The sequence below is a fragment of the Rhinatrema bivittatum genome, chromosome 8, assembly GCF_901001135.1.
Source record: "Rhinatrema bivittatum chromosome 8, aRhiBiv1.1, whole genome shotgun sequence".
In the NCBI taxonomy this organism is placed as follows: domain Eukaryota; kingdom Metazoa; phylum Chordata; class Amphibia; order Gymnophiona; family Rhinatrematidae; genus Rhinatrema; species Rhinatrema bivittatum.
Window position 1 is genome coordinate 62,076,091 of NC_042622.1, and position 21,598 is coordinate 62,097,688.

Genomic DNA, 21,598 nt, shown 5'->3' on the forward strand with positions numbered 1-21,598 from the left:
CTCTAAGTGTGGGTCGGTGATAGACATTGTTCTGCTGCATACGGGGCATTTTTTGAATCCTGTAGCCATTTTTAAGTCGACGGCCGTCGATGAAAATGTGAGAGATCGTGAGAAAAAATTATTTTACTCAAAGAGCAAAATATAAGACCGAGGTACTCACCAGCCGGTGGAAAAAACCCCGAGAGACTCCAATGAGAGAAAATATAAGGAAATTTTTGTGACTTTTCAGTCAGAAATTGTAGTGAAATTCACCACGGCTCCTGTCCCGCGATGCCTATAGCAGCGCGGAAAAACGAAGACTGAAGAGAGACCCCTGTGGCAGAGAATATCATGGCATGCTCAGTGGCCTCTCAGGGCCAGTCAAAAGTTTCTAGAAACTTTGACAAAGTTTTTCCGCACTAGGGCTCAGTCAGTGACGTCACCCATATGTGAGGACTAGCATCCTGCTTGTCCTGGGATAAACTTGGTTTCCATTAATTTTTATAAACCCTGTACACAGTGCACATTAATCTTCTGTAAATTGGCTTCAGATAGGCTACCAAAATAAAGGCAATCACAAACTGTTAATATTTCAATGGGACTTACTGATTCCACATCTGGCATCCCCATTAGTTAGATGTTCAGCATCTACTTGCATTCCATCTAGACATACTGATAAGTCTCCAATCACTTCTCCCTGTTCTCTGTCAGCCTGAAGCTGCAAGGACACCACCACCTCCTCGACTGAAACAAAATACAGATGTATTAGAATAACAAATCTTCCATCAAAGGTAGCATGTAAAAATATTAACCAGTAAACAAGATTACCGCTAGGACAGCAGAGGATACAAGTGAATGATTTCTACGCTCTACATATCAAAAGATATACAAATGGCCACAAGAAAGTGCCTAAAAATTCTTAGTGCCTAACCCAGATATTGTAGATTTGCAATTTTATGATGATACTTTTGGGGAAAATCATGAATTAGTCATGAAAAAAATATCTAAACAGATTAAAAATGGTACCAGAAAAATAAAACAACAGCTTAGAGCAAAATAGTTGGAAGTTACTGAATTTATAAAGAAACCAACTCCAATTTTTAAATTAAAATAAATGGCCTAACCTTCCAAAGTTTACCATGGTGGGACTTCAATTAACTGGGAAAGTTAAAAAAAAAAAAAAATGCAAATTCTGAAACCCAGACTTGATTAAATCAATTGTATTTTAGAACTTTGAAAAAACATTTCCTTTCTTTAACTTGTCTTTGTAGCCAAGAGTAACCAGATCAGATCTTTCATCCAACAGCAGTCAGGTGGGTCCCAGCAGCATCGGTCAACTGTGAGGGAAGCCTAAAAATGTGAAAGGGCTATTTCCAAGGAAGTACCACTGTGGCACACCAGTACACCTCATACCCCAAGCCCAACCATGGATCTCCAGAGGAGGCATCTCCCACATGCTCTTTGGACCTCTGGGATTGCTATTCAGCTCACCCAGAGGGCACCAATGTAGGTAAAAGAGTTTCCCACCCTTGAGTGAAAGCCTACAGGGAGCTGCACAAGAGGGATAGTTATATCAATAGCTGGAATCCCAAAACAATTGGGTTCTTTTCCAGTGAAAACAAGATGGAGCAAACTGACAGGCCGATACAGTACAGTGCGCTCATCAGAGCGCACTGTTAACCTGTCCTTGGACGCGCGTTTTCCCTTACCCCTTATTCAGTAAGGGGCAGGAAACGCGCGTCCAACCCGCCAAACCTAATAGCGCCCTCAACATGCAAATGCATGTTGATGGTCCTATTAGGTATTCGCGCGCGATTCAGAAAGTAAAATGTGCAGCCAAGCCGCACATTTTACTTTCAGAAATTAGCGCCTATCCAAAAGGTAGGCGCTAATTTCTTCCGGCACCGGGAAAGTGCACAGAAAAGCAGTAAAAGCTGCTTTTCTGTGCACCCTCCGACTTAATATCATGGCGATATTAAGTCGGAGGTCCCGAAGAATAAAAAAAGTTAAAAAAAAAAAAAAATTGGAAGTCGGTTGGCGGCTGTCAGATCGAAAACCGGATGCTCAATTTTGCCAGCGTCCGGTTTCCGAGCCCATGGCTGTCAGCAGGCTCGAGAACAGACGCTGGCAAAATTGAGCGTCAGCTGTCAAATCCGCTGACAGCCGCCGCTGCGCCTGTCAAAAAAGAGGCGCTAGGGACATGCTAGTGTCCCTAGCGCCTCCTTTTGCCCGTTTTTACCGCCGGGCCTAATTTAAATACTGAATCGCGCGCACCGGCAAGTGGCCGGTGCGCGCCGCTCTCCCGCGGACTTTACTGAATCGGCCTGTGAATTAGCAACATCTGATCACGATGATGTCAGTTCAAACAAAAACAGTTCAGCAAAGAATTTCATATTACACCACCATTAGAGAAAGCATCTTGGATGGTAAGAATTTGAATTTTCAGACAGACATATAAACTGAGTTTTTGTTTTGCTTCAAGAAAGCAAGCGAAAGGCGACAAAATTCTTCAAGACAAGCCGCAAACACAAAATATTAAAGAAAACATTGTCATGTTGACATTATGAAGAGTACAAACAGTGCAATATTTTCAGACAATGGATATTGTTCAGTCTCTGCACAATGTGATAACATCTTGCATCACTGTCTTTATTTAAAACAGCACATCAAGAACATGTTTATGCCTCTGGTGCCAAAAATATTACTACCAAAGGATGACATACTTAGAAGTTATAAATACATTGATTTTCCTCTCAGCTTTTTAAAGATTTGGGATATGTATTTCTGATTGTTTTATAAATCATTTCTGAGTATGAGCAATATGATTAAGTTGCAAATTCTTCTTTTTAAGGAAGTGGAATAAACTCGCAGAAATGGAAACTTCAAACAAAACTGCAAAGCACATTTGCCTTTATTTTTAGTGCCCAAAGCTTGTAAATGAAGTCTGGGAATATCTATTTTCAGAAGAGAATAAGCAGTAGATAATGACCATAAAGGTCCATCCAGTCTCCCTCCTTTTCCCTCCAACTGCTTTTTCACAGACCCTACTTCATCTCTGGCGCTTTGCTCTTGCTTCCCCAAAACTAACGATCCTACCTGTCCCATGGTTTGCTGACTTGAGATGCCACTTTGTACTTCCATCTCTACTGAGGCTGTTACATGCATCCACCACCTCTTTGGTGAAGAAATACTTACTTACGTGCCTCCTATAAAACCTTGCTCAGTCTCTCTCCATGTGCAGCTACAGAACCCATTTAAGAAGGTTTAACCAATAATATGAAAAGGTTGCTTTGCCAAACCAATATATTTTGAGGGTGTGCTGAAGAACTTTATTAGAAAAAAAACAAACAAACATTGGAGAGCTTAGGAAAGCAGGGCTTTCTATTGCTGGGCAGAGCCTCTCATATTACTCTTACAACCAGCAGAAAAAGGGTCTCAATGCTCAGGATCATCACCAAGGTAGTGCAAGATTTTAGCACCAGCTGGGAACAGAGTTGAAATCATAAAGAGTTTTCCAGATCTAGAGAGAGCAAATCCTAAGTTTCTGAAAAATCAAGTAAAAATAGAAAAGAAGTGTGTTTTCCTCTAGGAACACAGAATATTGAAGCAAAAAAGGTACCTTCAAAATCAGTTATTTTACAATTTACTAACGCAAATTCAGATTCAAATGGAATTTTTGTCCAAGCCATTAAGCTGAAAGGAGGGTGGGCAGGCAGCAGGGAAAAGACTGTACACACAGTTTGGAGTCTTGATTCCAGAAACCAGATTGCCTACTCTCTTTAAGACCCTATATAATCAAAACGTACACTGGCTTAACAACTCCCTCCACTTCCATACCCCAAATAGACCCACCAGATCTGCCTACAATGGAACCTTACACCTACCTGCACCTAAACTTACACATCTAATCTCCACCAGAGAACGTGCTCTTTCTATTGCTGGCCCCTATAACTGGAACCCAATGTCCCCCGACCTACGATTAGAACCCTGCACACAGAAATTTAAAAATAAAAATTGAAAACCTGGCTCTTCAAACAGGCCTTTGCATAATTCCCCCTCTCCACCAAATCCTTCGTTAAATTATAAGAATATTGTATAATTTTCCTGTATATAGTTTACTTTTCCTTGTTTTCCTGTTCTCTCCCTTACTTTTATGCTAAATACATAACTGGGAATTATGTTGAAATTGTAACTCTTTATTTAAATATTCTTGATGTAATCTCTTTTTTCTCTCTCTTTGATATGCTATCTGTTCCATGTAAACCGATGTGATGTGCAAACGAATGTCGGTATAAAAAGAAAGCTTTAGATAAATAAATAAATTAAAATAATGGAACCTAACAGGGAGAGCCTGTGAAAACAAGTGGCTCTTGACTCATCTGCAGAACCTTAGAATGCCATGAGGAAGGGGACAAGACTGCTCTAAGGCCATGACAAACCCTGAAATATAGAAAAAGTAATTTTCTGAGTGCATACAGTACTACATTTTGGTGTTATAAACCCTTCGGTAGTAAGCTCTTTAACAGGGTATCATGTCACAAAATTAACAATAAATATGTAGACAGCATACACAATTTATGTTGAGACGGTGCATGTCATTAGTAAAGAAAATGGTTAAGTCCATTTCAGACTGCACATCAAAGTCAAATATAAGATCTTTAAGAGGAGATTTGTTTGTATAGTTTTGTCTTGCACATGCACAATTGCTGCTTAAGAAGGCAGTCCTTTAACCAGAGTGGACACTATAATGTTTCTCAAGTGAACACAGATTATTTTGGTGAGCTATATTTCTGTATAGAGAAGAATTAACAATTTAACGGAACTGGAAACCAAAGGAACACAGTCTTGTTACACAGATTTTCTTATGTCAGAGAAACCTATGAAACAGGGACAGCAATAGAGATGTGCATCGTTTTTTGTGTTCATGTCGTTCTTTTTTTTTGCGAAAAATCGATTTCTAGTTAGTGCGTGCTAACTCCCCATTAGTGCGCGCTAACTCCCCGTTGTGAAAAAACGGGAAAATCCTGATTTTTTTCGGGCTCTCTGAAACATGCCGAATTGGACAATTTTGTTGCAATTTTCCAATTCGGCAAAAACGAATGCACATCTCTAGACAGCATATACATGGCATGTAGGTACAGATCTCAGTTATAAAGTACTGACCATCTGTGCCAATAGCAGACTTCTTTGAAGTACTCACTTTTCAAATTGTTCGACTTCAATGTATCATGAATGCTTAAGACAGCACTCCCCAGTAAAATATCCGACTTCAAAGTTTGATGACTCCAGACTCGAAAATTTAATTTACTGTTGGGCGATACAATTCTGGGGTGGGGGGGAAAAAAACACAAACAGAAATCAGGATAAGGATTGTCAATACCACTACACAAAATTCACTTCATTGGAGAGTCATGAAGCAAAGTTTAGCATTCACCTCATGAAAAGCCACTTTACTTATCACAAGCTTGTGTAGAGAGTAAACACCAATGTGGCTACTAACCTTTAACTACCAAACAATCCAGGACAGAGTCAGAAAAGCAGGCATTCTCAATGAATAACTCTCTTCAGTCTAATAACCCCATTCAGCAAGACCTGAGCTATCTCAAGGCTACATCTGTCTGTTACAGATCACCCAAACATTCACAACAAGGTAAAAACTTACATCTTTGGCTCAGGTGTTGACCTGCAAATGCCCTCTTCATTGGGTGTCTGCCTTACCTAACAGAACAAAACTTTTGGTTGAATGTCAAAAAGCTCTGGAATTTGTTGCCAGAGGATGTGGTTAGTGCAGTTAGTGTAGCTGGGTTCAAAAAAGGTTTGGATAAATTCTTGGAGGAGAAGTCCATTAACGGCTATTAATCAAGTTTACTTAGGGAATAGCCACTGCTATTAATTGCATCAGTGGCATGGGATCTTCTTAGTGTTTGGGTAATTGCCAGGTTCTTGTGGCCTGGTTTGGCCTCTGTAGGAAACAGGATGCTGGGCTTGATGGACCCTTGGTCTGACCCAGCATGGCAATTTCTTATGTTCTTATTGGTGGAAATATTTTACTAAAGGCCTTTCAAAGCAATAGTACTTTAAATATAATAATTTAGCTGGCAAGAAGAATGGAAAAACAAAAACTGCAACATGCGCCTGTTTCTTGCTGGTTTCTAGTTCATTACAGAGGTGAAGCGTGTGAAGATACTTAGCTACTTCAGCCATTATAAATACAAATAGATCCGGATGCCCTGGAAAAATCCTGGATAAATGACAGTACAAAAACACTGCTGAAAAGTGACCATAAGAGATGAGATTTGAAACAAAGTAAGTAGTAGCACAACTAAAGCAAAATCAATGGACATGAATAGAGATAATAAGCAAGCCAACATTTTTAAACAAGGTATTCCGAAAATGAACACATTGGCTTTATACATGAGATCAGAAAGAACATTACCTCACACAGGAAATACTCATCTATTGTATATGATCATAGACAAAGTGTTTATACATACCAAGCTTACATCTGCAAATGTACTGATCTAACCATCACACAGAAGGGAGAAACATAATGGCTTTTTTATACTTAAAAGCAGAGAAGGTCCCTTTACTTAAATGCAAATCCTCAAGAATACCAGTATATTTGGTGACCTGATGGCTTCAGTGCAAAATGCTGTGCACTGCCATGTGGAGGACGTGGGATCAGTTTCTGGCACTTGGGCGGGATAGAAATGCTGTGGAAGCAGCATTCACAGGCCTTGGGAAGGGGGGATAGGGAAGGAGGAGGGGATTGAGACATTGTTCAATAGCAATATCTACTGGCTAAAACTTAGTGGCCCATGTTAGCCAGGTTCTGGCCATTGACTGACGAATGTCACTGTGATGGCTGGGTCAAGTTGAGGGGGTAGCAGGATATAAAAAAATGCGGGGAAAAACCTGGGTAGTTGAGAACAAATAGACGCATGGTGCCAGATTCCATTCCTGGTTCTGATCGAGCTGGAAACCCAAGGGAGCAGAAGGATGCCAACAGGCATAAAGAATAAAAGAAATTTTAAAAAAATATTCGGGCGGATTTTAAAAGCCCTGCTCGCGTAAATCCACCCAGATTTACGTGAGCAGGGCCTTGCGCGCCGAGCCCCGGGACGCGCGTAGGTCCCGGGGTTTTTCAAAGGGGGTGTGTCGGGGGCGAGACCGGATGACGCAGCGTTTCGGGGGCGGGACCGGGGGCGTGGCGCCGGCCCGGGGGCGTGGTCCAGGCCTCCGGACCAGCTCCCGGGGTTGGAAGACGGCGCGCCAGCAATCTGCTGGCGCGCGTAGATTTACGTCTGCTTTTCGCAGGCGTAAATCTAGGGACAAAGGTAAGGGGGGGTGGGTTAGGTAGGGGAAGGGAGGGGAAGGTGAGGGGAGGGCGAAAGGAAGTTCCCTCCGAGGCTGCTCCGATTTCGGAGCGGCCTCGGAGGGAACGGAGGCAGGCTGCGTGGCTCGGCGCGCGCAGGCTGCCCAAAATCGGCAGCCTTGCGCGCGCCGATCCAGGATTTTAGAGGATACGCGTGGCTATGCGCGTATCTTATAAAATCCAGCGTAGTTTTGTTTGCGCCAGCTGCGCAAACAAAAGTACGCGATCGCGCTTTTTTTAAAAATTTACCCCATTATGTTCACACATGTAGTAAAACCAAACTTTTGGCAAGAGAAATATCTGTTATGTGGCAAGCAGATGTATGCTTGAGACCTTTCTATTTTTCTAACCACATGGCAAGGGCATTCCTCACTAGCAGTCATCACTGCTCTTTGGCATCTGGATGAAAAATGGGAGAGGAAAAAACCCCCAATTCGTACTAAGCAAGTGTTGCTTACCTGTAACAGGTGTTCTCACAGGACAGCAGGATGTTAGTCCTCACATATGGGTGACATCATCAGGATGGAGCCCAATCACGGAAAACTTCTGTCAAAGTTTCCAGAACTTTGACTGGGCCCTACTGGGCATGCCCAGCATGGCACTAGCCCTGCAGCTAGCAGGGGTCCCCCTTCAGTCTTATTTGATAGCTACAGACGGTGCCGAAAAAATAAAAACAAAACATTACGAACCCAACACCACGGGGCGGCAGGCGGGTTTCGTGAGGACTAACATCCTGCTGTCCTGTGAGAACACCTGTTACAGGTAAGCAACACTTGCTTTCTCACAGGACAAGCAGGATGGTAGTCCTCACATATGGGTGAATACCAAGCTGAGGATGTCCGAACATGCACCAAATGTACCCAACGGCATGCAACAGGCACAACAACTGGGGTAGAATTTGGTAGAGGGCATCCGGAACCCCACCGGGCAGGCGGAAGGGTGTTGGTACGTCACGTTGGAAATAGGTTACGCAGGACAGATTGGCCGAATATGGAATCTTGTCTTCCGGCTTTGTCCAAGCAATAGTGGGCTGCGAAAGTGTGGAGAGAACTCCAGGTGGCAGCCCTGCAAATGTCAGGAAGCGGCACAGATCGTAGGTATGCTATTGAAGTCGCCATGGCCCTCACAGAGTGTGCTTTAACACTGTCTTGGAAAGGAATATCTGCTTGCTGATAGCAAAAAGATATGCAGTCCGCCAACCAGGAGGAGAGAGTCTGCTTACCCATAGGTTGCCCTAATTTGTTGGGATGGAAAGAGACGAATAACTGAGTGCTCTTCCTGTGGGCAACTGTACGGTCTAGGTAGAACGCTAGAGCCCATTTACAGTCAAGGGTATGCAGAGCCTGTTCTCCTGGGTTGGAGTGGGGCCTGGGAAAGAAGATAGGTAGTATGATGGATTGATTAATGTAAAACTCCGAAACTATCTTAGGCAAAAACTTAGGGTGAGTGCGGAGTACCACCCGGTCCTGCAGGAGTTTAGTGTAAGGCGGATAGGTAACTAGGGCCTGTAACTCACTAACCCTGCGAGCTGAAGTGATAGCTAAAAGGAAACTCACTTTCCATGTGAGATATTTTAGGTCACAGGAGTGAAGAGGCTCGAATGGTGGTTTCATGAGCCGACCAAGAACCAGGTTAAGGTCCCAAGAAGGGGCCGGAGGACATAGAGGTGGCTTGATATGGAGCAAGCCTTTAAGAAAACGTGTTACGAGTGGTTGTCCCGATATAGGGACATCCCCGACACCTTTATGGAAGGCGGCTATCGCACTGACATGCATTCTGATGGAAGAGGTCTTTAGACCTGATTCCGATAAATGCCAGAGATAGTCCAAAAACCTTGGGATTGGACAGGAAAAGGGATCAAGGGATTGCGAAGAACACCATGATGTATACCTTTTCCATTTATAGGAATAAGACTTTCTTGTGGAAGGATTCCGTGAAGCAATCAGGACATGAGAAACCAAATCTGAAAAGTTAAGTGGTTGAAGGATTAACCTTTCAACATCCATGCCGTCAGGGACAAGGCCTGAAGATCGGAAGCGGGTCCGTTCCCAAGGGAATATGCTTGCGGATGGAGAGATCCTGGAGTATGGGAAACCACACTTGGCGTGGCCAGTGAGGTGCTATCAGGATCATGGTTCCTTTGTCCTGACGGAGCTTCACGAGAGTCTTCGAGAGAAGAGGAAGTGGAGGGAATGCATAAAGCAGACCGGCTGCCCACGAGAGGGAGAATGCATCTCTGGGCTGAGAGCGCTCGCTCCGAATGAGGGAGCAGTAATTGTCCACTTTGTGGTTCTGAGGGGATGCAAAGATGTCTATTTGGGGATAACCCCATTGCTGGAAGAGAGAGGTCGCTACCGAGGGATTGAGAGACCACTCGTGCAGTTGGAAGACACGACTCAGTTTGTCTGCCAAGACATTGTGCACTCCCGGCAAATAGGTGGCCCTGAGGTACATCGAGTGGGAGAGGGCTTCCGCCCAAATCTGCGCAGCTTCCTGACACAGAAGGAAGGAGCCTGTGCCTCTCTGCTTGTTGATGTACCACATGGCCACCTGGTTGTCTGTCTGAATCAGGATGACGTGATTTGATAGGCAATCCTGAAAAGCTCTGAGGGCATATCACATTGCTCGAAGCTCCAGGAAATTTATCTGGTGTTTGGCTTCCTCTGGAGACCAAGACCCTTGTGTCTGTAGATCGTTCACATGAGCTCCCCACCCGAGGTTGGAAGCGTCGGTGGTGAGAATGAGTTGAGGATCTGGTAGGTGAAAAGGCAGTCCCTGGAGGAGATTGTTCTGATCTTTCCACGAGGCGAGAGACAGACGGAGTGCGTCGGTGATGTGGACAATGGTTGACAGAGGCTGAGTCGCTTGAATCCATTGTGACCTCAGAGTCCAATGCATGAGTCTCATAGCCAGGCGGGCCATTGGTGTGAGATGGACTGAGGACGCCATGTGTCCGAGAAGGACAAGGAATTGTTGAGCTGTTGCTGTATACTGAGACTGCAACTGGTGAATGAGGGACACGAGGGTTTGCACTCATTGTTGAGGTAGAAAGGCTTTTGCCTGTAAGGTGTCCAAGTCTGCCCCAATGAACAACAAGGTTTGAGATGGGACTAAATAGGATTTCTCGTAATTGACGAGAAATCCTAGAGAAATTAGAGTATGTAGGGTCAAATCCAGGGACGATCGAGCGGCTTGCTGGGTTGGGGCCCTGATTAACCAGTCGACTGATAGGGGTAGACGTGAACACCTTCTTTCCTGAGAAAGGCTGCGACAACTACGAGACATTTGGTAAAGACTCGTGGTGCCGATGCTAGGCTGAATGGAAGCACTCGGTTTTGATAGTGCTTTGGGCCTACTAAAACCTGAGGTACTTGCGATGAGCTGGAGATATCGCAATGTGGGTGTATGCGTCCTGGAGGTCCAGAGAGCAGAGCCAGTCTCCTCTTTGTAGAAGAGGTAGAAGCGAGCCCAAGGTTACCATCTTGAACTTTTCCCGCTGGAGGTACTTGTTGAGGGCACGTAGGTCCAGAATTGGACGAAGTCCCCCGGATTTTTTGGTGATCAAAAAGTACCGGGAGTAAAACCCTAGGCCTTGTTGCGAAACAGGGACAGGTTCTATTGCTCTTAACTGAAGAAGAAGGGAAACCTCCTGCTCCAGAAGGACAGAGTGGTCGGTTACTCTCCACGCTTGTAGAGGTGGTGATTCCGGTGGAAGAGCAAGAAAGTTTAGGTGGTAACCCTGAGCAATGATTGCTAGCACCCATTGGTCGGTTGTGATTGATTGCCACATGCCGTGAAAGTGGCACAATCGACCTCCCACTGGTATGCTTGGCAGAGGAATCAGGCTGCTGCTCTCCAAGGGAAAGTCAAAAACCTGAAGCAGGGCCCGGCTGGGGAGCTGCTTGTGGCTTTTGCTTCTGGGGCTGGCGAGGCTGAGATTTTTGATAAGGCCTCGTAACTCGGGACCTTGTTGGTGGAGGATAGTACTTCCTTGGGCGGAAGAATGACTTCTTAAGAGTCCTTCTTGAAGGGCTGTCTAGAAGGGAAGTCAGAAGGTATCGATGAGAGCTGTTTGAGGGTCTCATGATGGTCCTTTAATTCAGCCACTATTTGCTGAATCTGTTCACCGAACAGATTATCTCCTATACAGGGCAGGTCAGAGAGCCTGTCTTGTACTTCTGGGCGAAGGTCAGAAGACTTGAGCCAGGCCCAGCGTCTTGCCGAAATGGCAGTTGCAGACACTCTAGTGGAGGTGTCGAAGATATCGTAAGCTGTTCTTATCTCATGCTTTCCTGCCTCAAACCCCTTGTTGACAAGGATTTGAAGATGTTCTTGGAATTGGTCAGGCAGGGTTTCAGAGAAGTCCTGTATTTGCTTGAAAATGACCCTGTTGTATTGGGTCATGTACAGCTGGTAAGAAGCAATTCTAGAGATGAGCATGGCCCCTTGGAACACTCGTCGACCAATACTGTCTAGGAACTTGTGTTCCTTAACAGGAGGGGTAGAGGAGTGAGGCTTCGTCCTTTTTGCTTTCTTTTGAGCTGATTCTACCACAACTGAGTGGTGGTCGAGCTGAGATTTTTGAAAGCCAGGGGCTGACTGTACTAGATAGGTAGTGTCAGCCTTTCTGTGTACTGGGGCAATGGATCCAGGGTTTTCCCAGTTCTTTTTGAGGAGGTCAAGAAGAACTTGATGAATGGGAATAGAAGTGATCACTTTAGGGGCATCCAGGAACTGGAGAAGCTCCATCATCTGGTGCCTATCATCTTGCTCCGTCTGAAGCTGAAAAGGGACCAATTCCGACATTTCCTTCGCAAAATTAATGAAAGAAAGGTCCTCTGGATGAGAACGCTTTCTACTTTCAGTAGGAGAGGGAGGTGATGGTTAAGTCATCTGTGTCTGTGGAAGTATCATCACCCCAGGTGTCATAAGGATCAGCAGGCTGACCTGTAGGACGAGAAGGGGGTTGGATACCCGAAGGGCCCGGCTGAGGCTCCGAGAAAATCGAAGGAATCACCGAGGGCACCGATGATGGCATGGAAGGCATCGGTGCCGGCATCGAAGGCGCCGATGTACATATCGCCCCCGATGAATGAATCGGTGGCGAGGGACGACATGGCATCGATGGCTGAGGCAATACCCCGGAAGGAGGAATGCGGAACGGTGTCTCTCCTCCCGATGAAGCTGTCATCGGGGAGTGCACCGGAGCCATCGGAAAACCCGGGAATCATCGGTGGAAGGGCGGTCATGAGCGCCTCCATCCGGGATAGCAGCGGTGCCAGCGCTGCTGGAATCGGGTCGGTGACCGGTTCCACTCTCTGTGCCGGTGTCGGTGCTGGAGGAACCTGGAGTTGTGGCATCGTCTTGTCGATGGCCTCCTGGACCAGCCGGTCCAGTTCTTCCCGGAGACCTGGAGCAATCAGCCCCGGCTCCATGACGGAAGAGGGAGGCTGAGGAACAGTCGGAGGGACCACATTTACAGGCGGAATCGCGACTCCCAAACCCCGATCGGGTGAGGGTGGCCTCGATGTCCCGGTCGAGGGAATGGTCAGTGCCGTTCCTGGAGAGGGCTTCTTCGATGGTGGCTCGGATGGTGGCGAGGTCGATGATTTCGCTCCCTCGACGGTCCGAGACTTACGATGCCGATGTTTCTCCCTACGATCCCCTCGATCTTGAGGGGGAGAAACGGGAGTCGATGGCCGTGAAGACGTCGATGGCGGGCGGTCACCGGACGGTTGTCGATGCTGGTGAGACTTCGACGGTGCCAGTTCCGATGACGTCGATGCGATGGACGGCGTCTGGGTGTGAGCACGGAAAAGGAGTCCCATCTTCTCAATTCTGGCTTTGCGACCTTTTGGTGTCATGAGGGCACATTTGGTGCAAGTCAGGACATCATGCTCACGGCCTAAACACATTACACAGACTCCATGAGGGTCTGTGATAGACATGGTGCGAGTACAGTCCGGGCACAGACGAAACCCCGACGCCATGGCCATAGAAAAATCGAGCCGCGGTACCGTCAACGGCCAGTAGGCCGCGAGGGCCAAACTCGACGGTAATTGAAGAAAAACGGTGAAAAACTTACTTTTCAACTGCTCTACAAACAAAAATTGAAGAGATTTCCACAAAAGTTTCAACTTTAGAATCTAAGGAGATAGAGCATTTAATATTTTAAACCAGCGGTGGTGAAGGATCAGAATGCTATTGCTAAAAGAGTGGAAATATTGGAAAATGCATCCAGGCATTTGAATATTAGAATTCTCAATTTTCCTAGAATTATAGGAGAGACTCCCTTTATTACCCTTAAAAGGTTTTTTCAAGAAACTTTGGGCTTTGAAGATGGGAATACTCCATCAATTAATAAATGCTATTTTCTTTCCAAAGCAAGGGGAGTAACAACATCAAATAGACTTAATGTACAAGAAAATCTCACAGAAATTATTGAGAACTTGTCTTTTGAAATTCTAGATAGAAACACTCTTTTGGTATCATTAATTTCAACCTCTGATGTGCAAAATGTTATGAAAAATTATTTTAGAAATTTTCCTCTCTCTTTTTTGAAAGTATAAAAATTTTCCCTGACCTATCCTCAACCACACAATTAAAGCGTAGATCCTTTTTAGCACTACATCAATCATCAATTTCCTTGGGGTATAATTTCAAAGTAAAATTTCCTAGTAAGTGTGTTTTGAGGAAGGGAGAGGAAATTAATATTTTCTTCGATGCAGAGCAATTGAAAATTTTTCTGGCATCTAAGCCCCCTGTCACTTCCTCCCCCAAAGTTAATTAATTAATAAATAGCTGGTAGTCGTGGAAGCTTTGTGTTATAAAATATTGTAATGATGAACTCTCTGTTAATTTCTGGATCCTTTTAAATTACTACATTGTTTATTCTGGTAGAGAGGAGGATATTTTTTTCTTTTTTTTATTATTTTCTTTTGAAGGAATGTTATGTTTTGGATAAATTGTCAAGGCTTGAATATTCCTCCGCATTATCAAAATTTGCAAAATTGAGTTTTTTGTAATTGTAAAAATGGATAAATAAAGAATTTAAAAAAACCAAAAAACCGAACTACACAGACAGGGAGAATCCCGCCTGTCATCACTCATGCCTTGCCATACCCGACCCAACTGTGGATGCTGCACAGTGAACAGGAACAGTGTGACGACTGAGTCCCTAGTACTACTAGTGCACTGGGTATGGAACGATGGTGGTGGTGGTTTTTTATGGCGTCGCCCCCTCCAGTACCTAATAACGCTCCAAGAGGCTGGACCCAGCCCTTGCAACTGTGTCAGGAATGGCTCACCTTGGTTTCCTTCATGGAATGACAGCAGCAAAGTGCAAGGCGACCAATGGTGCCCATGGAACCCTGCAGCCAAGTCCCAAGACATCCGACCACATCCATTAGTGCCCACAGTGGTGACTGTGCCCATAGAGGCCATAGCACTCTTGTGCTCACCAACGAAGGGTCACATCAAGGGCATCAAACGACGTGGCACCCAGGGCTACGACAGCGTTTGACCAAATTAAGATCAGTTCAATGGTACATAGCGCCATCCCCGGCACCACAAGCGATTGTGGACATCGACTGCCCAATGGCACCAATACAGCTCCTGGTGCCCAAAGGCATCAATGGGCCAGCGGTGTCAAGGATGCGAGGAGCACCAGTCCAAAGGAACCGATGACTGCCAGTGCCATCGACTGTTCCACACTGCATGGCTCACCTATTCATCAGAGGACAAACAAGATGGCGTCTCTCGCCAGTGGCTATGGCTGATGATAGCCTCGCTAGTGCATGAACCCAGGTGGGGCCTCCGATGCCCCCTGATCCCAACGGCTCAGGGCTTCGAAGATCATCTGCATCCAAGGTGCCCGACAGTCATAGCCTGTGATGGGACAGACAGTGCTCCTCACTACCCCACTGGGATACCGCCAAGGAGCCTTGCGAGCACCGGACCGCTGCACCTGGATGCCTTGGTATACCAGGGTCGATGGTGACCCTGGCACTCGATCAGTCCAAGGCTGAAATCCCTGTCGCTTGAGGCCTTCAGTGGCACTCGAGGACTCTCAAGAGCCCTGGCGCACGATACCGACCAGGGCGCTCAGTGGCGATCCCAGCACCTTGTTGGCGGTGCTCGATATAGTCGAAATGTATCGGTGGCCAACACGCCCAAAAGGTCTTTATAAAGGCCCCGCACCCCGATGGCATTGGTGCAGCTCCACATTGCAATGGCATGGAGGTCATGCACCTCAACGGCCTCAAGGGAGGCCACGCATATACCTTCGATGGAATAGAGGATGGTGGTACTGATGGCACCACGGGTATTGCTGCATCAATGGCACCGAAGAAGTTGACATCGAGGGGAACCATGGCACGCAATAGAGGATCTGGTTCCCAATATTACGGTATTGAGGGCAGTCACGCACCTCGATATTGAAAACGTTCCAGCACCTCGAAGGCGTCAAAGGTGACCATGGTGCTCAATGGCAATCCTGGTCCCCGATGCGGTCCACACATCGATGCGTCAGATCATCTGTGCGCACGGGCAACCATTACTGGGCATGGCACCAAAGGTGCAGCAGCAAGCTGCTTACCCAGGCTCCTGCTCACCAGGGAGACTGCATTCCATCACTGGCAAGCAGGAGGGGAGGCTACATCATCCAGGGCTTCTGCTCATGGAGACTAGTGCCTTTGAGTGTGGGGAGGATGAGCGCTCTCCCCCCCCCCCACCCCCGGAACAGTATAGTCTGACCTCCATCGATGCCAATCAATCAGTGAAATGACATGGAATTCCTGCCCGGGTAGAACTCAGGTGAGTACCCAGGCTCAGCAGCCTACACGGATCACCCACGGACTGTACTCAGTCAAGTTCTGCCAGCACCAGACAAAGCAAGGAGAGGACATAAATACTAAACTGCAGGTAATAAATAGATTCTGCCAGACTGCACAGTGACTAAGGCCTGCCATGTGGCTGGCAGAAAGAGAAAATAAGAAAAAAGGAAAAAAACTATCATAAGATAAAGGAGAGAAAACAGCTGCAGATCTAGAAAAATCACTTACAAAGAATGTGAGGTAGAGAGCAAAGCTGAATGCTGTGAAGCTCACGGCTCCCACGACCACAAGGCTCCATGGAAAAAAATAAAGAGAGACTGAGGGACTCTGCCTAGGGGCAGGGTGATAACTACAGCTGCACATGCTCAGTAGGGCATGTTTGAAAGTTCTAGATTCTTTGAGATCAAAGTTTCATGCTGGGCTCCATCCAATGATGTCACCCATGTGCGAGGACTACCATTCTGCTTGTCCTCAGAGAAACAAACTTACTGCCTTGTCCTTGAAAAAACAAAACAAAACAAAAAATAAATAAACACAAAACAAAAATTAACCAAAAACAAAACTTGAACCACAATAATAGTGTGCCAGGACCCTGTTTCGTTTCTTGTATATATTAATTCATATTTTGAAATGAAAGGCATGCATTTTTTGTCTAGATTCTTATAAAGTAACTAGGTTTATAAGATCACTATGTCTGGTCCTATCCCACCTGTAACCTTTGAACCATTAATTCAAATCGGTACTACAGATTGTACAGTGCCCAGTAACCTCCAGCTCACACTTTACATGAGCCCTTGAAGAGCAAACACTTAGAATCAGTTTCTTGCTATTTCTGATAGGGAAACTGTTTACAGTTCTGTTGAAATCTCAGAGAGGTCAGAGCACATTGTGATGGTCTTGTTCACCAGCTCACTCAATTTCTTGCCTCTATTCCTATAGGGAACTGTCACTAATGTTTAGCAATGAATTTACTGTATAGAAGTCACATAATCATCGTAACCATGTGCAAATTTCAAAAGCAAAAGAAGAAGCGAGGCATCAAACGTTCACACATCTCTATTTTAATTCTGGCCACACTATTTACTCTTATTCCCTGAGCCCACAAAGTAATTCAGGCCACCGACCTACTTTAGATGTATAATGCTCATACTGGGCGATGGGCAATCCAATTTACTTGAAGTGGCTAAGTAGAACAAGCTTTCAAATTCTTTAAAAAAAAAAAAAAAAAACCAAAACACTTTTAAACTAGTATATTGCTATTCTTGTTGCTTGAAGTAGATGGTCTGCTCACAAAGCAAGTGCTAGAGAGCACTTTAAACCCCAATATTTAACTTTCATAAACTCCAGTTCTGACTGTTATAACACATTAGCAAGAATGTACATTCATTAGAAATGAACTATAAAAAAAATGCAACCAATGCCGCCATTTTTGGTTTGTTCTGAATGGAACAAACCAAAAATGAACTATGAAAATATGCAAAAACCTTTGGGGATTTTCATATTCGTGGCATTAAAAAAACCAGCAGCAACAACAAAAAAAACACAGGCTTCCTGCAGCCATGGAAACCCCATCTCACCTATCATCAAATAAGTCCAGGGCATGGGCTTGCCTGGCTAGGCCTCTCTGACCCACAAAACTAATCTGGTCTGGCCAGGGCAGCCCGAACGATGTCCACCCACTCCTGATGAAGCCATGGCTCTTTAAAAATGGTGTTATCTGCCAGAAGGATGGCACCAAAGTGAAGACACTTTGGCACCTTCCTCCAATACAGCTGGTGTCATTTTGATGTTCAGCCATACATCATAATGGTGCCGGCTGCAAGAGGAAGATACCAAAGTGATGTCACTTTGGTGTCGTCCTCCAGGCATTTGGTACTATTTTTAAAGCACAAAGACCTGGGTGGAAGCAAAGGAAAATTGGTTGTTACCTGATAATTTTCGTTCCTGTAGTACCACGGATCAGTCCAGACTCCTGGGTTTGGCCCCCCTCTAGCAGATAGAGACAGAAGTTTACCAAACAAAGCTCCGCCTCATATAGGCTGGTGCCACCTAAAGTCTGGCAGTATTACAAATGTCAAAGCAAAATGGAGCAAACTAACTATATACAGTAACTTAACCGCAACATGGCAGAACAACCCCCCAAAGGGATACAGAACTCATGCGAAGAAAAGATCAAAATAACATCGAATCAATGCTGATGATAAAATTCAATAAAGAGCGCGGACTCTCCATTCCCTTACAAGGAAAAAACATGGGTGGGTCTCTGGACTGATCCGTGGTATTACAGGAACGAAAATGATCAAGAGCGAGCCAATTTTCCTTTCCCTGTACATACCCGGATCAGGCCAGACTCCTGGGATGTACCAGAGCTTAACTTAATTGGAATGGGATCCGGAGAGGCCCGCTCTAAGCACTCCCTCTCCAAAGCCACCGGCACCAGGTGGCTTTGGAGAGGGAGTCTTGCAAAAGTATGCAAAGACTTCCACGTAGCCGCCCGGCAAATTTCCTCCGGGGATACCTGTTGAGATTCTGCCCTGGTTGAGGCCTGAGAACGAGTAGAATGAGCCCGCAGACCTTCGGGTGAAGATCTACCGTCCAACAAGTAGGCAGAATTGATGGATTCTTTAAATCACCTAGTGATGGTAGTCTTGGAAGCCATATTGCCCCGTCGGGGACCACTCCATAGTACAAAAAGGTGATCCGAAATTCGAAATGCATTGATCACCTCCAGGTATCGCATCAATGTTCGACGAACATCAAGCTTCTGAAGATCCTTAGAGAAAGGGTGCAACCTATCCAGATCCAAAAATGACAGAAGTTCGACCGACTGATTCAAATGGAATGAAGACCACCTTAGGCAGAAATGAGGGAATCGTACGCAGAGAAACCCCAAAGTCAGTGATGCACAAAAAGGGCTCCATACAAGAGACAGCTTGAAGCTCAGACAGCCTGTGTGCCGACGCAATAGCCACCAAAAACACAACCTTCAAAGTAAGATCCTTCAAGGTTGCCCTGCGCAAAGGTTCAAACGGCGCCCGACACAAAGCCTTAAGAACCAGGCTCAAATTCCAAGAGGGACAGGGCTGTTGCACTGGAGGATGCAAATGTTTCGCCCCCCCCGGAAGAAAATGAGAGACATCAGGATGAGTCGCCAAAGACGCACCCTGGATGTTACCATGCAAGGAACAGAGTGCCACTACCTGTACACGCAATGAACTACACGATAATCCCTTCGCCAATCCAGCCTGAAGAAAGTTCAAAATCTCCGGAACGGTCGCTCAAGTAAGAACAATAGCTCTGTTGAGACACCAAGTCCCAAAGACCTTCCAGATCCTGACATAGGACCTGGAAGTAGAGACCTTACGAGAACACAAGAGAGTAGTTACCACAGCATCCGAGTATCCCTGAGACTTCAGCCGCTTCCTCTCAAAAGCCATGCCGCTAGACAGAAGCGTTCGACCTGGTCGAAACAGATGGGTCCCTGATGAAGCAGATTCGGTCGGTCAAGGAAGCGCAACGGAGGTGCAACCGCCAGATTCACCAGATTCGCAAACCAGGGGCGCCGTGGCCACTTGGGAGCTATTAGTACCACCTCTGACGGATGTAACTCTATTCGGCGAAGAACTCTGCCTATGAAAGGCCAAGGCAGGAACACGTAAAGCAGAACATGTGTCGGCCAGGCAGTACCAGCGCATACACGCCCTCTACCACCATGTCCCTGCGATGAGCGAAGAACCGTGGCGCCTTGGCATTCTTGAATGTTGCCATGAGATCCATCCGGGGAGTGCCCCACTGAGCACAAATGACCTGAAAGACATCATCCTCCAATTCCCATTCTCTTGGGTCGAGAATATGGCGACTGAGGAAGTCCACCTGAACATTCTCCACCCCGGCGGTGTAAGAAGCCGCTATGCAGGCCAAGTGTTTTTCCGTCCATTGGATCAAGAGATAGGCTTCCAACGCTACCGGCCAACTTCTGGTTCCTCCTTGACGGTTGTTATAAGCCACCATGGTCGAATTGTCGGACAGGACTCTGACCGCCTTGCCCTGGAGAAGTGGTAGGAACTCCTGCAGTGCCAAACGGACTGCTCTGGTCTCCAGACGATTGATGGACCAACGCGCTTCCTCCGGAGACCATAGCCCCTGTACCAACTTTCTCAGACATACCGCTCCCCAATTGGACAAGCTGACATCCGTCGTGATCACCGGCCAGGTAGGAACTACCAAGGGAACTCGCCTCCTTAAGTTGGCTGGGGACAACCACCAATCCAGGCTAGACAGAGTGTGCTCCGTCAGAGGTAGTTCAAGATGGAACTGTTCCGAAACTGGATTCCATCGGGACAGCAATGCTGATTGTAAAGGTTGCATATGAGCGAAGGCCCACGGAACCAATTCCAGCGTCGAGGCCATGGAGCCCAGAACCTGAAGGTAATCCCAGACAGTCTATATAGGTCGGGACAAGAAGGCTCGTACTTGGCCTTGAAGTTTGAGCATACGCTCCACTGGGAGTGACACTGTCCCTTAACATGTGTTGAACAAAGCTCCCAAAAACTCCAGAGACTGAGAGGGTACCAGATGGCTTTTGGCCTTGTTGACTACCCAGCTGAGTGATCTCAACAACTGAAGTACCCGGCGAAACGCCTCCTGACAGAACTTCCGACTTTGCTCGAACAAGCCAATCACCCAGATACGGATGGACAAACAATCCTTCCCTGTGCAACTGAGCAGCCACCACCACCATAATCTTGGTGAATGTCCTGGGAGCAGTAGCTAAACCGAAAGGCAGTGCCTGGAACTGAAAATGCTGTCCCAACATGGAAAACCGTAGAAACCTCCGATGGTCTGCCCGGATCCCGATGTGTAAATATGCTTCTGTGAGATCCAGTGATGCCAGGAACTCCCCTGGTCTGACTGACGCAATTACGGAATGTAAAGTCTCCATTCGGAACAGAGGAATCTGCAGAATTCTGTTGACCCTTTTTAAATCTAGGATGGGTCGAAAGGTTCCCCACTTTCTTGGGTACTACGAAGTAAATGGAATAACTGCCTCTTTGCAGCTCCACGGAGGGCACCGGAACAACGGCACCGAGGTCGAAAAGACGCTGTAACTTCTCCTTGACTGCCCGGCGTTTTGTTACCAGCCCGCAGGGTGAAACCAGGAATTGTTGGCGGGGTTGGCATGCAAAATCTAACGTAACCGTGTCTTATCACCTCGAGGACCCACTGATCCGACGTGATCTTGGCCCATTCCCCGTAAAATAGGGACAGACGACCTCTCACTACTGGCACAAAGGAATGGACCGGCTGCACATCATTGTGACAGCTTGCCGTCCGGAGCATTCTGGATGGAGCCAGGCCTACCAAAACGGCACCCACGAAAGGACTGAGAGTACGTTTGCTGCTTGCTGGC

The 21,598-nt window shown here is 46.3% G+C and overlaps 1 protein-coding gene across 6 annotated transcripts in view; it reads right to left on the minus strand.

Moving 5' to 3' along the window:
- Positions 1-21,598, minus strand: part of ITCH (itchy E3 ubiquitin protein ligase) — a 340,605-nt gene that overhangs the window by 211,087 nt on the left and 107,920 nt on the right. For all 6 annotated transcript variants that reach the window (XM_029614662.1, XM_029614667.1, XM_029614661.1 and 3 more), the window contains 2 exons: positions 5,180-5,304; positions 586-723 (listed from right to left, as the gene is read on the minus strand). In XM_029614662.1, the coding sequence (XP_029470522.1) occupies positions 586-723; positions 5,180-5,304 (263 nt within the window). The remainder of the gene's footprint in view (positions 1-585; positions 724-5,179; positions 5,305-21,598) is intronic.